Source organism: Gorilla gorilla, chromosome 14, assembly GCF_029281585.2.
Source record: "Gorilla gorilla gorilla isolate KB3781 chromosome 14, NHGRI_mGorGor1-v2.1_pri, whole genome shotgun sequence".
NCBI lineage: Eukaryota > Metazoa > Chordata > Mammalia > Primates > Hominidae > Gorilla > Gorilla gorilla.
Window position 1 is genome coordinate 33,601,624 of NC_073238.2, and position 14,400 is coordinate 33,616,023.

General features: G+C 36.5%; 2 protein-coding genes across 5 annotated transcripts in view; one reads left to right on the forward strand and one right to left on the reverse strand.

Moving 5' to 3' along the window:
* Positions 1 to 14,400, forward strand: part of LOC115933525 (ankyrin repeat domain-containing protein 30B-like) — a 52,826-nt gene that overhangs the window by 17,863 nt on the left and 20,563 nt on the right. The window contains exons 8-9 of the mRNA XM_063697162.1: positions 3,878 to 3,968; positions 9,096 to 9,210. Coding sequence (XP_063553232.1) covers positions 3,878 to 3,968; positions 9,096 to 9,210 — 206 coding nt within the window. The remainder of the gene's footprint in view (positions 1 to 3,877; positions 3,969 to 9,095; positions 9,211 to 14,400) is intronic.
* The window catches only part of LOC115933523 (ankyrin repeat domain-containing protein 26-like), a 33,883-nt gene continuing 31,622 nt past the window's right edge, over positions 12,140 to 14,400 (reverse strand). For 2 of the 4 annotated variants that reach the window (XM_055359761.2, XM_055359760.2), the window contains 2 exons: positions 13,564 to 13,609; positions 12,140 to 13,265 (listed from right to left, as the gene is read on the reverse strand). The gene's annotated coding sequence lies outside the window, so the exon portion shown is untranslated. The remainder of the gene's footprint in view (positions 13,266 to 13,563; positions 13,610 to 14,400) is intronic. The other 2 variants (XM_055359763.2, XM_055359762.2) reach the window with 2 other exon arrangements.

Below are 14,400 nucleotides of genomic sequence, written 5' to 3' on the forward strand. Positions count from 1 at the left end.
ACCTGAAAAGTTAATGCCTGGGACTTGAACGTATTGACATATCTTTATTGTTCAGTGTAGATCTGAGGGGACATTTCAAGAGAAAGAAAAGCATGAGGAATAGGAAACCTTGTGGGAATATAATAACAAGATTATTGGTTGAGCAGCCTATTGAAAAATATAAATTATATTTTCACAAATAGAACTCCTTGAGTCACTTTATGGCAGTCAAGCTGCAGCAGCATGAGTGGGAAATAATAGTGATGTGTTTTAAGGTCACAACTGTGGAAAGACATAGAAAGTATCTGACCTCTTAGAAACAAGCAGCTGCTGCCTGATGGTAACAGCAAAGGGTTGAAGTCGATAGACAGGTAGATTTTATCTGATTTTTTATTAGACAAAAACACTTTAATACCTGTTTGCTTTCATTTAGACATGACATAATTTTTTTCTTACTGCATTTACATTCTATTCAAGCACTTTTTCTATCATCATAACTTTTGTCAAAAACATGTTGCTTATTTTAAGCCCCTGTTTACCGAAATAAAGCAGCTTTTTCAGCATTCTGTGCATACACTATATGACAGACTCTAAAAGTTCAAGACAGACATCATTTTTAACACTAAACAGTTCTATGACCATGAATATTTTAAATGTTTAATGCTGTATGTGTCATGGCAAGTAGAAAATGTATTGTATTTTGTTTGAAATGTCATATTTATTTTTGATGAGGACTACAATATAAGTTAGATATTTTTAAGAGAGATACTTTTTGAAATATGCACGTGTGAATTTTTTCATGAACATGATTTGTTTTTCCTGCTCAGTAACCAAGTTAATGGCCACATGAATGTAAAGATAAGCTTGATGTAGAGAGAGTTATGTGAGGTTTTCTTTTATTATTATTATACTTTAAGTTTTAGGGTACATGTGCACAATGTGCAGGTTAGTTACATATGTATACGTGTGCCACGCTGGTGTGCTCCACCCATTAACTCGTCATTTAGCATTAGTTATATCTCCTAATGCTATCCCTCCCCCCTCCCCTCACCCCACAACAGTTCCCAGAGTGTGATGTTCCCCTTCCCATGTCCATGTGTTCTCATTGTTCAATTCCCACCTCTGAGTGAGAATATGCAGTGTTTGGTTTTTTGTTGTTGCAATAGTTTACTGAGAATGATGATTTCCAATTTCATCCATGTCCCTAAAAGGACATGAACTCATCATTTTTTATGGCTGCATAGTAATCCATGGTGTATATGTGCCACATTTTCTTAATCCAGTCTATCATTGTTGGACATTTGGGTTGGTTCCAAGTCTTTGCTATTGTGAATAGTGCTGCAGTAAACATACGTGTGCATGTGTCTTTATAGCAGCATGATTTATAGTCCTTTGCGTATATACCCAGTAATGGGATGACTGGGTCAAATGCTATTTCTAGTTCTAGATCCCTGAGGAATCGCCACACTGACTTCCACAATGGTTGAACTAGTTTACAGTCCCACCAACAGTGTAAAAGTGTTCCTATTTCTCCACATCCTCTCCAGCACCTGTTGTTTCCTGACTTTTTAATGATTGCCATTCTAACTGGTGTGAGATGGTATCTCATTGTGGTTTGATTTGCATTTCTCTGATGGCCAATGATAGTGAGCATTTTTTCATGTGTTTTTTGGCTGCATAAATGTCTTCTTTTGAGAAGTGTCTGTTCATGTCCTTTGCCCACTTTTTGATGGGGTTGTTTTTTTCTTGTAAATTTGTTTGAGTTCATTGTAGATTCTGGATATTAGCCCTTTGTCAGAAGAGTAGGTTGCAAAAGTGTTCTCCCATTTTGTAGGTTGCCTGTTCATCCTGATGGTAGTTTCTTTTGCTGTTCAGAAGCTCTTTAGTTTAATTAGATCCCATTTGTCAATTTTGTCTTTTGTTGCCATTGCTTTTGGTGTTTTAGACATGAAGTCCTTGCCCATGCCTATGTCCTGAATGGTAATGCCTAGGTTTTCTTCTAGGGTTTTTATGGTTTTAAGTCTAACGTTTAAGTCTTTAATCCATCTTGAATTAATTTTTGTATAAGGTGTAAGGAAGGGATCCAGTTTCAGCTTTCTCCATATGGCTAGCCACTTTTCCCAGCACCATTTATTAAATAGGGAATCCTTTCCCCATTCCTTGTTTTTCTCAGGTTTGTCAAAGATCAGATAGTTCTAGATATGCACCATTATTTCTGAGGGCTGTGTTCTGTTCCATTGATCTATATCTCTGTTTTGGTAACAGTACCATGCTGTTTTGGTCACTGAAGCCTTGTAGTATAGTTTGAAGTCAGGTACTGTGATGCCTACAGCTTTGTTCTTTTGGCTTAGGATTGACTTGGAGATGCAGGCTTTTTTTTGGTTACATAAGAACTTTAAAGTAGTTTTTTCCAATTCTGCGAAGAAAGTCATTGGTAGCTTAATGGGGATGGCACTGAATCTATAAATTACTTGGGCAGTATGGCCGTTTTCATGATATTCATTCTTCCTACCCATGAGCATGGAATGTTCTTCCATTTGTTTGTATCCTCTTTTATTTCATTGAGCAGTGGTTTGTAGTTCTCCTTGAATAGGTCCTTCATGTCCCTTGTAACTTGGATTCCTAGGTATTTCATTCTCTTTAAAGCAATTGTGAATGGGAGTTCACTCAGGATTTGGCTCTCTGTTTGTCTGTTATTGGTGTGTAAGAATGCTTGTGATTTTTTACATTGATTTTGTATCCTGAGATTTTGCTGAAGCTGCTTATCAGCTTAAGGAGATGTTGGGCTGAGACAGTGGGGTTTTCTAGATATACAATCATGTCATCTGCAAATAGGGACAATTTGATTTCCTCTTTTCCTAATTGAATACCCTTTATTTCCTTCTCCTGCCTAAATGCCCCGGCCAGAACTTCCAACACTATGTTGAATAGGAGTGGTGAGAGAGGGCATCCCTGTCTTATGCCAGTTTTCAAAGGGAATGCTTCCAATTTTTGCCCATTCAGTATGATATTGGCTGTGGGTTTGTCATAGATAGCTCTTATTATTTTGAGATACGTCCCATCAACACCTAATTTATTGGGAGTTTTTAGCATGAAGGGTTGTTGAATTTTGTCAAAGGCCTTTTCTGCATCTATTGAGATAATCATGTTTTTTTTTGTCTTTGGTTCTGTTTATATGCTGGATTACATTTATTGATTTGCGTATATTGAACCAGCCTTGCATCCCAGGGATGAAGTCCACTTGATCATGGTGGATAAGCTTTTTGATGTGCTGCTGGATTCGTTTTGCCAGTATTTTATTGAGGATTTTTGCATCAATGTTCGTCAAGGATATTGGTCTAAAATTCTCTTTTTTTTGTTGTGTCTCTGCCTGGCTTTGGTATCAGGATGATGCTGGCCTCATAAAATGAGTTAGGGGGGATTCCCTCTTTTTCTATTGATTGGAATAGTTTCAGAAGTAATGGTACCAGTTCCTCCTTGTACCTCTGGAAGAATTCTGCTGTAAATCCATCTGGTCCTGGACTCTTTTTGGTTGGTAAGCTATTGATTATTGCCACAATTTCAGAGCCTATTATTGGTCTATTCAGAGATTCAACTTCCTCCTGATTTAGTCTTGGGAGGGTGTATGTGTCGAGGAATTTATCCATTTCTTCTAGATTTTCTAGTTTATTTGTGTAGAGTTGTTTATAGTATTCTCTGATGGCAGTTTGTATTTCTGTGGGATTGATGGTGATTTCTATCAAAATGTTTTGATTTTCTATACGTGTGTGCTCTTAAGTTGAATTGTTTGCAAACTAGGAAATTCTGTTTTTAAAAAAGATTTTACTTAGGAAATTTTGATACTCTTCATTACTAGGATTTTTTCATTGAAATTATTTATTGATATTACTTTTAACAGAGTCCCTGTGAGACTGTTTCACAGAAGGATGTGTATTTACCCAAAGCTACACATCAAAAAGTATTCGATACCTTAAATGGAAAATTAGAAGGTAAGAACCATTTTTTATTTAAAAAGTCATTTGACCACATATTTATCTAAACTGATGAGGAAGGATATCCTCTAATAGATGAAGAAAATTACCTCCTCAATGCAAAGCACGGAAAAAAGAGAAGTGAAAAGGTGATGAGTTATACGTCTTATCAGGTGTTGGCAACAGAGTATATTGAGAGTGCTGAAAAGGAACTGAATTATTAGTTTGAATTCAAGGTATTCCAAGAGCTGAGGAAAATGAGAAAATAATAAAGGAGAAAGTAGTAAAAGAGGAAATGAAGATCGAGAAAGAGAGTACAGAGAGGATGGGAAGGAACAAGAGGCAGGTTTATATAATGGAGGATGGTAAAATGAAATGATTCTTTAGGAAAAGATCGGGTATGGTTAGAAATTTGGGAAGAATATAAAGTGACTTTCTAGTGCCAAAACATACCAGAGAATTACAGCAAAAATATTCTGGCTCTTCCTGTCTTTCTCACTGGTGGGAAGCCATTAGGGATGGAAGCAGCTGACAATGGAGAGCTGTGTTCTATTTGCAATAGTTGAGAATAAGCATATATGCATGGCCACACATGTATATAATTCGTCATATACTCTCCGTATAGACCATAAGTTTTCAAACTTTAGAAAATCATCTGAAAACCTTGTTAACAATTCACACTGTGATTCAGCCGACTAGGGACTCTGCATTTTTAGTAAGTTGTCAGGTGATCCTATTGCTGGTGGTCCTTGGACCTTGCTCTGAGTAGCAAGATGAGAGACCTTTGTTGGAAAAAATGTGGAAGAAGCGCCATTGGGTAGAAGGTCAGGACAGAAAAGGGTCAGGAGAAAGCATTATGGTGCTCCTATTTTTGAGTATGTTTTTAGTTAGGGGAGAAGAAGAAAGGGGCAGTGGAATAGAAATTGTAGATGGAAGATACTACTGCTAAACAAAGAAAAAGGAAAGAATGTGTGTTGAATGGGAAGAAACAAGAGCACAAGTCTAGAGATTAGTTTCGCTAAAGAAGAGAGATTATGAGGCAGGAAGCAGGGGACAAGAGAGAAGCCAGCTAGATTATTTTGGATTTTGTATGAAGGAAAATGGAGTGAACTCACTTCGGAAGCATTTAGAATATTTTTACTGCAGAATGTTAGAGTGTGGGTGCTCCAGAGACTATTGGAATCATGAGGATTACTAGAATTGGACTAAACCTCAGTGACTCATTAATTTTCTTTATTACTATGAGGCATCAAATATATATATATGTATATATTTTGTTGATATTCACAATTTGAATAACATATACTAGAATGTAAGAACCTTGGCTTTATTTTTAAGGAAGCAAATTGTGTTGGTAAATTGCCATTTTATAAAACCTCATTAGCGAATAACATGATATACCAAATCAGTAAAATCATTTTACTGATTTTAACCTAGAAAATTTTGTTAATATTTAATAAGTCTGTTGCAACTAAATTTATAACAAATACATCACTATTGAGGGCTAATTAAATTTGCTGTTCCTGATGAGGTTTGTACATCTTCCTCCATCAGTGGATCAAGAAATACTGAGATGGCAAAGACAGAAATTACAAAAATGTTGGATACTATTGTAGCATACGGGTATGAAAATCAATGAATATTTATATTTAGTATTATGCTCCAAGTATATATCCAAGCTGATCAATTCATAACACTTTCACTGATGAGATGTCAAATCTACATTCAGCTGAATTCTCATCCGAACTGTGTACTTTCTCAATGACAGGACATATTAAAGAACATGATGAATATTTGTAATGATACAAATTATTATAATGTGTTGCATTAAAGACACATGGTGTAGCACTCTATGTTCAGCTTTTGCATTTATTTTCTCAGTGTCATGATTTGCTCCTCTGATTCAAGATCACTTATCTCCTCATCACTCAGCATATACATATTGGCATTAACATTTTTTGCAAAAACCATATGTAAATGGGTGTACAATGTTCTTGTCATTCTACAGCAACTTTTTATTTTTCTTCAGCGATTAGCTTGTTTTTCATTTATTTTAAGATTTCAGGCCAGGCGTGGTGACTCATGCCTGTAATCCCAGCACTTTGGGAGGCCGAGGCGGGCGGATCACGAGGTCAGGAGATCCAGACCATCCTAGCTAACACGGTGTAACCCCATCTCTAATAAAAATACAAAAAATTAGCCAGGAGTGGCGGTGGGTGCCTGTAGTCCCAGCCACTCAGGAGGTTGAGGCAGGATAATGGCCTGAATCCGAGAGGTGGAGCTTGTATTCTGCCGAGATCTCGACACAGCACTCCAGCCTGGGCGACAGGGCGAGACACAGACAAAAGAAAAAAAAAATCATAGTGTGCATTTTTACTTTCCACCACATTTAATTAGACTCTCTTCATGGTGACTAAAAAGCATCATAATAATTACAGATGTCAACAAGCCTTTGTTTAAGTGTATGTCCTACTTCACGCTATGTTAGAAGTTAAAAGTGAAGTAATTAAAATGCAAGGATGCATAGCCATACATTTCAATAGCCATTACAAATGTGGCTCACTAATCTTTAGAGCCATGCCATGTGACCTGTCCTGATTTTAAAAAACTCCAGTGTACACCTTTATAAAAAAAAAAAGTAATTTAGAAAAATAACGAAGGTAGTATTTCCCTGCTTGCTTCCTCTGCATCGATTTTGAACTTCAGGGATAATCAGATCACAATTTAAAACCAGAGTTTTCAACCATACATAGGATTCCTAAATGCCAAGTGATAAACGGTTCGTTGAGATAGCTCTGAATGTTTCATCTCTGCGTGTTTTGCTTTTTTATCTTGTCTTAGAAAGGTCAAAGCCAGCTATTTTCTTCATAAAGGAAAATATTTTGGTTACATATTCATTTCCTATCTCATGACACTCTGCTTTCTTTGCACTTAGTGAGGATGTACATTTATCATATTTTTACCTAAAACAAGCAGATGAATTAATGGTATCATTTCCTATATATGAATTTCTGAGGTTTCTTCAGTGCTTCAGAAGTTTAAAGATATTAATGAATCGAGAACGATCTTCTCATCGTAATTAAAGCGGGTTTTTATTTAAAGTGTATTGAATACAATTTTAAGCACTTTTTTTCTAAAACACATACCTGCAACACGGTCATGCATATTTAGCCTTAAAATGCTTGGACATAAATGTTGTGTGTTTTAGACAGTTTATATCCCTGAAGTGTCTTCATTATTGATCAATCAACTCTCAAAGGAAACAACATATATACTTGATATGTCTAAATATATTAGAGTGTGTCTTACTGAAAAATAACAAAGTAGAGAAAAATGAGAGATTAAGCATGTTATATTCATATTATTTGATGAAAGGAGAGATATTTCTATGTCAAAGAAATGTCTTTTTTCTCGAAGCTAAGCTTTCTATAAAAGCTTTTTCATAACAGTGGCTTAACAACTCACATGGTATAACAAATAGAATTAGTTTTAGCAACAAAGCAATTGTAGAATTCATTCCTTGAACAATAACACTGTTATTTTCAATAACCATTACTCTAAAATTGAAATATGCAGGTTAATGATATGTAAAAAGTCTCTGGAAATTGACGTCTAGTTTTTGATACTTTCATATCAGGTGTTTTTTCTTTTGTTGAGACAGAGTCTCGCTCTGTCATCCAGGCTGGAGTGCAGTGGCATGATCTTGACACACTGCCACCTGGGCCTCCTGGGTTCAAGTGATTCTCACAGCTCCAGCTCCCAAGTAGCTGGGGTTACAGGCATATGCCACCATACCTGGATGACTTTTGTATTTTTTGTGGAGACAGGGTTTTGCTATTTTGGCCAGGCTGCTTTGGAACTCCTGGCCTTGAGAGATCCGCCCTCTTCGGGCATCCAAGGTTCTGGAGTTACAGGCATGAGACACGGCACCTGGACTGTATTAGTCTGTTGATGGGTGTGCTTTGACTTTTCTGCATAAGTGGATCAGGAAATTTTGAGAGGACTAAACCAGAGAACCCCGTAAATGTAAAAATACTCCTATTTCACAGAGGTTCAAAAATAAATATATTTATAAACTTTTATTCTATGAGTAGATATTTATGCTGATAAATTTAGAACATCCTCTGCAATGATAAGTAAATTGTACCTTTGAATTCTCAGAGGTGCTCTGGGTTTTAAACTGTCCATCACACAAGCCAAACCAGACTCCACAAAACAGGAACCAGGAACCTAAGTAGTTCCATTGTTTTGTGCTCAAAAACACGGGGTGCTGTATCCCGAGTTCTGAAGCAACTGAAATCTATGTTGTCACTTGTAATACTAATGAGAGGATGACTGGAGTAAGCTATTTTTTTTTCTGCAACTAACGACTCTTTACATAAGTCTTAAGATTCTTGTGATCAAGTTGATACCTCAGGTAACCTGTTGTTTTCAAACCTTCATAAAAGCATGGCCAGTTAAGGTTGTGTCCATATTCAAATAGAGTTTGCACCAAATCAAAAACAGTCTCATACTCTTTATTTGGCTGTAGAAAAGAGAAAATGTAGGTTTCTTCACCTATGATTTACCTGATGTTTCTTTGGAGGGCTCTCTTAGGGGCTATTTCAACAAACATGACATTTTCCCTTCATTTGGCTGCAGTTGTGAGAGCCTGGATGAAACCAACTGGCTCTGGAATGTTCCTGTATCAATATTTACCAGTAGTCAAATCTTCACAAGCTGTTTTTCCTGTTGTTATTGAAATCAGTTCCATTTCTGGCTCCATCTTCCCCAAATTCCCAATGCTCTCTTTAATGTCTTTGCACACTGGATCCATCATATAATTGTGATTAGCAGCTGGAGCTGACAGAATATATGAAAATATCCTGCTTTTCTCAAACTGCTGAGCCACCTCTTCATGACACTTGGCTATAGCTTCTCCCTCTCCTGACAGGGTACAGGAGCAAGGATTGTTAAAGGTGCCTTGCTCATTCTTTTGGAGGACACTAGAGCCTTTGAGATTTCTGTTCTGGGAACCTAAAAAAGCTCTAAAATATAAAGTCCCTTATTAAAAAATAAAATATAAATCATAACTACATGCAGTTAAATATATTTCATGCTTTACTACTATATCTGTTTCATAGCCACCTCCTGTTGCTATTGCAGTGAGCTCCAGTGTTGCAGGTATCCACTTAAAACACCGAGTGATGCTCATCATCCCCACAGGAGCAGTTTGTCTCGCCGGTAAATCCTGCTTCACAGTGAAAAGTGATCTCTCATGGTATTTTTTAAAAATTATTTTTATATGTGCATTATATATATATATATATATATATGGTACATGAGATGTTATGCTCAAGGCATACAAAGCATAATAATCACATCAAGGTAAATAGTGTATTCATCACCTCAAGCATGTATCACTTCTTTGTGCTACAAACACTCTATGTATACTTTTTTTAGTTTTAGGTTTTTTTTGTTGTTTAAGACTGAGTTTCAATCTTGTTGCCCAGGCTGCAGTGCAATGACGCGATTGATCTCGGCTCACCGCAACCTCCGCCTCCCCGGGTTCAAGCAATTCTCCTGCCTCAGCCACCCAAGTAGCTGGGATTACAGGCATGCGCCACCACACCCAGCTAATTTTGTATTTTTAGTACAGACAGGGTTTCTCCATGTTGGTCAGGCTAGTCTTGAACTCCTGACCTCAGGTGATCCACGCACCTCGCAAAGTGCTGGGATTACAGGCATGAGCCTAGGGTACAGAGCATGACCCTGTCACAATAAAAAAAGAAAATAAAAAGAAAAAATCACCAATGCAATGCTAAATCTAGTGGGTGAAATTTTGAGGCGTAACTAGACCTTTATAGAGCCACAAAGTATTGCCACACAAGGTATCAGTGAAATACAAAAGGTAAACTGTAACTTTACCATGGACAAACCTGACAGATACTCCTTAACCAAAGAAGCAAAGTCAACACTGGCCAGCAATGAAACCAAGTGACAGCCTCCAGATATGCTGCATAAGCTTCCAGATATGTTGTACTGGGAAGAAGTCAGCATCACCTGTGTGACATTCCTGCCCGAATGACATAACCTGAATCTAATAATGAGGAAACATCATATGAACACAAACTGAGAAAAAAATCCATAAAATAATTGACCCATACTCTTCAAAAACGTGAATGTTATGAAAAATCAAAGAAAGGCTCAAAAACAGCCCCAAATTAAAGGAGAACAAAGAAAGAGGACAATTGGACCCAATACATCATGGAATGTGAAAATCCCCCATCTTGGATTTTCTTTGGCTATAAAGGATATTATGGGGGAAACTGGCAAAATCTTAATAAGGTCTGTCAATTAGATGTTAATATTGAATCAGTTTCAATTTCCTGATTTTGATAATGATAATCTTAGTTACGTAAGAAAATTTCTTCTTTTTAGGAAATAGTAAAGTATTTAGAAATAAAGAGGCATCGTGTCTGTGACTTAACAAATGGTTCAGGAAGAGAAATATATATTGTGTACCTAAATTTATATCTATTTAGAAAGAGAAGAAGAAAAGTGGGTGAAGAAGTAAAGCAAATGCAGTAAAATGTTAACATTTGAGGAATGAGACACAAAGATTCTTTGTACTATTTTTAAAATTTTTCCTTAAGTCTGAAATTGTCAAAACATATCTAAGAAGAAAAACAAATTTTTTAAAATATCAACAAATTATATCCCATTGTATGAAATAAACCATGCATCCATGTTGATCTAAGTAAATGAATAAATTGAAGATTTTATGAGGAACAGAGATATTTACATAGTCTTAAATTACCTCCCCACAATATATGAATTAATTACAAGATGAAAAAGTAACACTGCAGAAAAGAAATCCAGCAGATACCATCAATTGTCAATGCTAATATCACCAGTAATAAGACAAATCAAAATTATAGGTTATATGGTAGGATGCAATGAGAAGATCCCAGGATCACCTCTGAGATACTCTTGCTGAAAATAACACAATCTAAATCTAATCATAATGAAACATCAGGAAAAAACAACTGAGAGACATTCTATACTCTGAACTTTACTCTTCAAAAGATTCAAAGCCATGAAGTCAAGGAAACCTGAGGAACTGCTCCAGACTGAAGGAGTGTAAGAGACACAACATCTACATGCAACCAATGGCTCTGAATGGGATCCGTCTGCTATAAAGGACATGACAGACAATTAATAAAAGCTCAAAAGAAGCTGAAGATTGAATGACATGATGTATTAAAGTTAACTTACTGATTATCAAGGTTGTTATGTAGAGTGTCCTGACTTGTGGGAATACCTACTAAAGCAATCAGGAGTGCTGGCCTAATGTCAGCAATTTACTCTCACATGGTTCGGGGGGAAATTATTTGTAATATAACTTGGAACTTTTCTATAATTTTAAGAGTGTTTCCAAAAGGTTCACAAATAAAAATAAAAATAAAAATAAATAAACAGAAAAGGTGAAAAGCCTAAGGCAACTCCTATATTTCCAGGAGAAAAGATCTACATACATCAGTGCTTAAAATTAAGATTATGTAAGTTCGACAGCACTGTAACAGTTTACATACATCCAAACATTGACAATGACCACAGTATCAATATGTCAAAAGGATGTCTGTCTAAATCAAAATCTATCACCATAGAAAAATTATAAAATAAGAATAAACCATCTAACTCCACTGAAGTATTAATGACAACTTAGCTGTTTGGCTGTTTAACCAGCTGGCATTTTGAAAGTTTGAGTATGTACAACTCAATAATACTAGTTTTCCTTTTCTTTTCTTTCTTTTTTCTTTTTTTTTTTTTTTTTGAGACGTAGTCTTGCTCTATCGCCCAAGCTAGAGTGCAGTGGCACGATCTTGGCTCACTGCAACCTCCACCTCCTGGGTTCAAGTGATTCTCCTGCCTCAGCCTCCTGAGTAGCTGGGATTAAAGGTGTGCCACCACACCCGGCTAATTTTTGTATTTTTAGTAGAGACGGGGTTTCACCATGTTGGTCAGGCTGGTCTTGGCCTGACCTCATGATCCATCCACCTCGGCCTCACAAGTGCTGGGATTACAGGTGTGAGCCACGACGCCCGGCCAATAATACTAGTTTACCTTTGTAAGATCCATTTGAGAGTTACTCAAGAGGACCAAGAATCATTACTTTAAATACTATATAAGTTTTCATCAGACAGGCATGATACAAAAATACTTTCCTTTAATAAAGATTTTCACATCATATACATAATGGGAAGCAAAATGTCAGGTAAACAGACCAATAATTACATTCTACTATCTTTCAGATCATATATTTCTGGTTAAAATCAATACATATTTCTTAATATTTCCAAACTATATCTTAATTTATATTTGACTCATCACTAGTTCCTAGATGAGGAACCACATATGATCCCAATTCTAATTCAGCAGCATCTGGAAAAAAAAGGAAAGAATTACTTATCTCAAATATTCCATAATTAACTAAGTGTAAGTCAGTAACATGAGTTGAGAACTTCATGAGTGTTCATAAGAATAAAAAATTCATATGTAATATTACAATACAAAATTACTGTGAAATATAATTTGGTCATAGTCACAGATTGAATTACCATTGTGGTTAAGTATCAGAGCTCCTGGTTTTCTCATTTTTCATTCATTTATTCAACAACCATATGTTCAGGAACTAGGACAAGCACCGAAATTACAAGATGAAGATGATACAGTCCACCCCTCAACATTGCATGCTACAACCTGAAAAGCAAGCAGACACGCAGGCAATTTCCACAGACAGTCACAGACACTATGGCAGGTATTAAACAGGGCACTGTTGGAACACACAGAAGAGACATGTATCTCAGTTTCATGTCAATATTGTAGGCTGTTTGCTGGAGACAATATGTAGGTTAGTACCTGAAGGACAAGAAAGAAGAATGGCTGGTGGAGGGAAGAACACGTGCAGAGAGCTGGAGCCGAGGAAGGTCCCTGTGTTCTGTGTAGCCGACTTTGGCGAGATGCTAGAGCAAAGGGACAGAGTATGGCAAGTGATGAGAGATGAGGCAGAATAACTTGACAGGAGCCAAACTGATTTGGGTGCTTTTACTCCATGCTAGGAATCTGGAACCTTTCCTGAGAGCAAAAGTAAACCAATGACAAAGTAAATGACTGGAGATTTAAAATGTCACCTGTCACGTGGCTGCCTTTGAACTGGAGTAGCCTGAGTGTTACTAGATGAGCCTGGAGTCTGTCTCTTGGCCTTAAATCACCACCATAAACCTGGGAAGTCGATGATGCCTTTGTTTTCTGAGAACAGTTTCAGTGTGCTGGCTGGCAGGTCCATAGGGACGGCAGAAGTGAAGAAAGGGTAGAGCCAGAGGAAAAAGGATACACAGACTTCTTGAGATTTCTCTGAAGCTAAGGTACATGATCAATTAATGACGAGTTAAGTATACTTTTCATTGTAAATGTTAATGCTTTCACATCTTTCATTAGTGGTGTGTATGAAAAAATATTTAACATATTACCTGTTAACCAAATTATGGAAAGGGATGCTTGCTATTTGCTATTCATAGTTTGTTTCAGAAATCAATGAATTAAATTTAGTTCATAAACTTTGGCAACATACCTTTTAGTAGCTCTCTAGCTATACTGTCTTGAAACTCCTGCAGCATCTGAAATATGTCAAATATAATTTATAATGTTTAAGTTAAACAGGAAACATTATTATGAGAATGATACATCACTTATAAAAATGTAGCCTTTTATATAATAATTTCAAAGGCTAGATCTAACTTGAGAATTGCTTAAACAATAACCATATAAATAAAATTCCTACTTATTTTAAGTTTAGATAACAGAGAACATATATGTGTTGTGCTGTTTAGATTAATCTGATAAAAACTACAATTAATATTGATATATTAAAAATAACAACTATATCATGGTGATAAGAACTAAGCTCTGATTTTTAGCTTATCCAAATTCCTACCTAGGAGTCTGGGGAGTCATGCCCCAGAAACCATGAATTCTCATCAGATGGGTTTTATTTAACTCTATATATTGTGACTTTCTTTTCAATCTGATTCTGGCATAACATTATGAGATAAGGAAAAAAAATTAACCCCAAAATATATTTCCTTGCCATACCTTGAAATTGCCCTGCAAAATCTCTTATGGGAAAAATCCACATTCTATAGAGAATCCCCTTGCCCCTTTCCCTCCCTCCCTCCCTCCCTCCCTCCCTTCCTTCCTTCCTTGCTTCCTTCCTTCCTTCCTTCCTTCCTTCCCTCCCAGATCCAGGAGATAATCGACTAATAGCCAGGCACCCTTTTAAGTCTGATAAAAACAATTTACAACCTGCTGGTTCTAAAGTGTGCTATCAAAGTGCTTCCTCTGCTCAATAAAACTTGGTCTCCACAATCCTGGTTATCTTTAGATTATCTGTCTAGGCTATCCACAATCT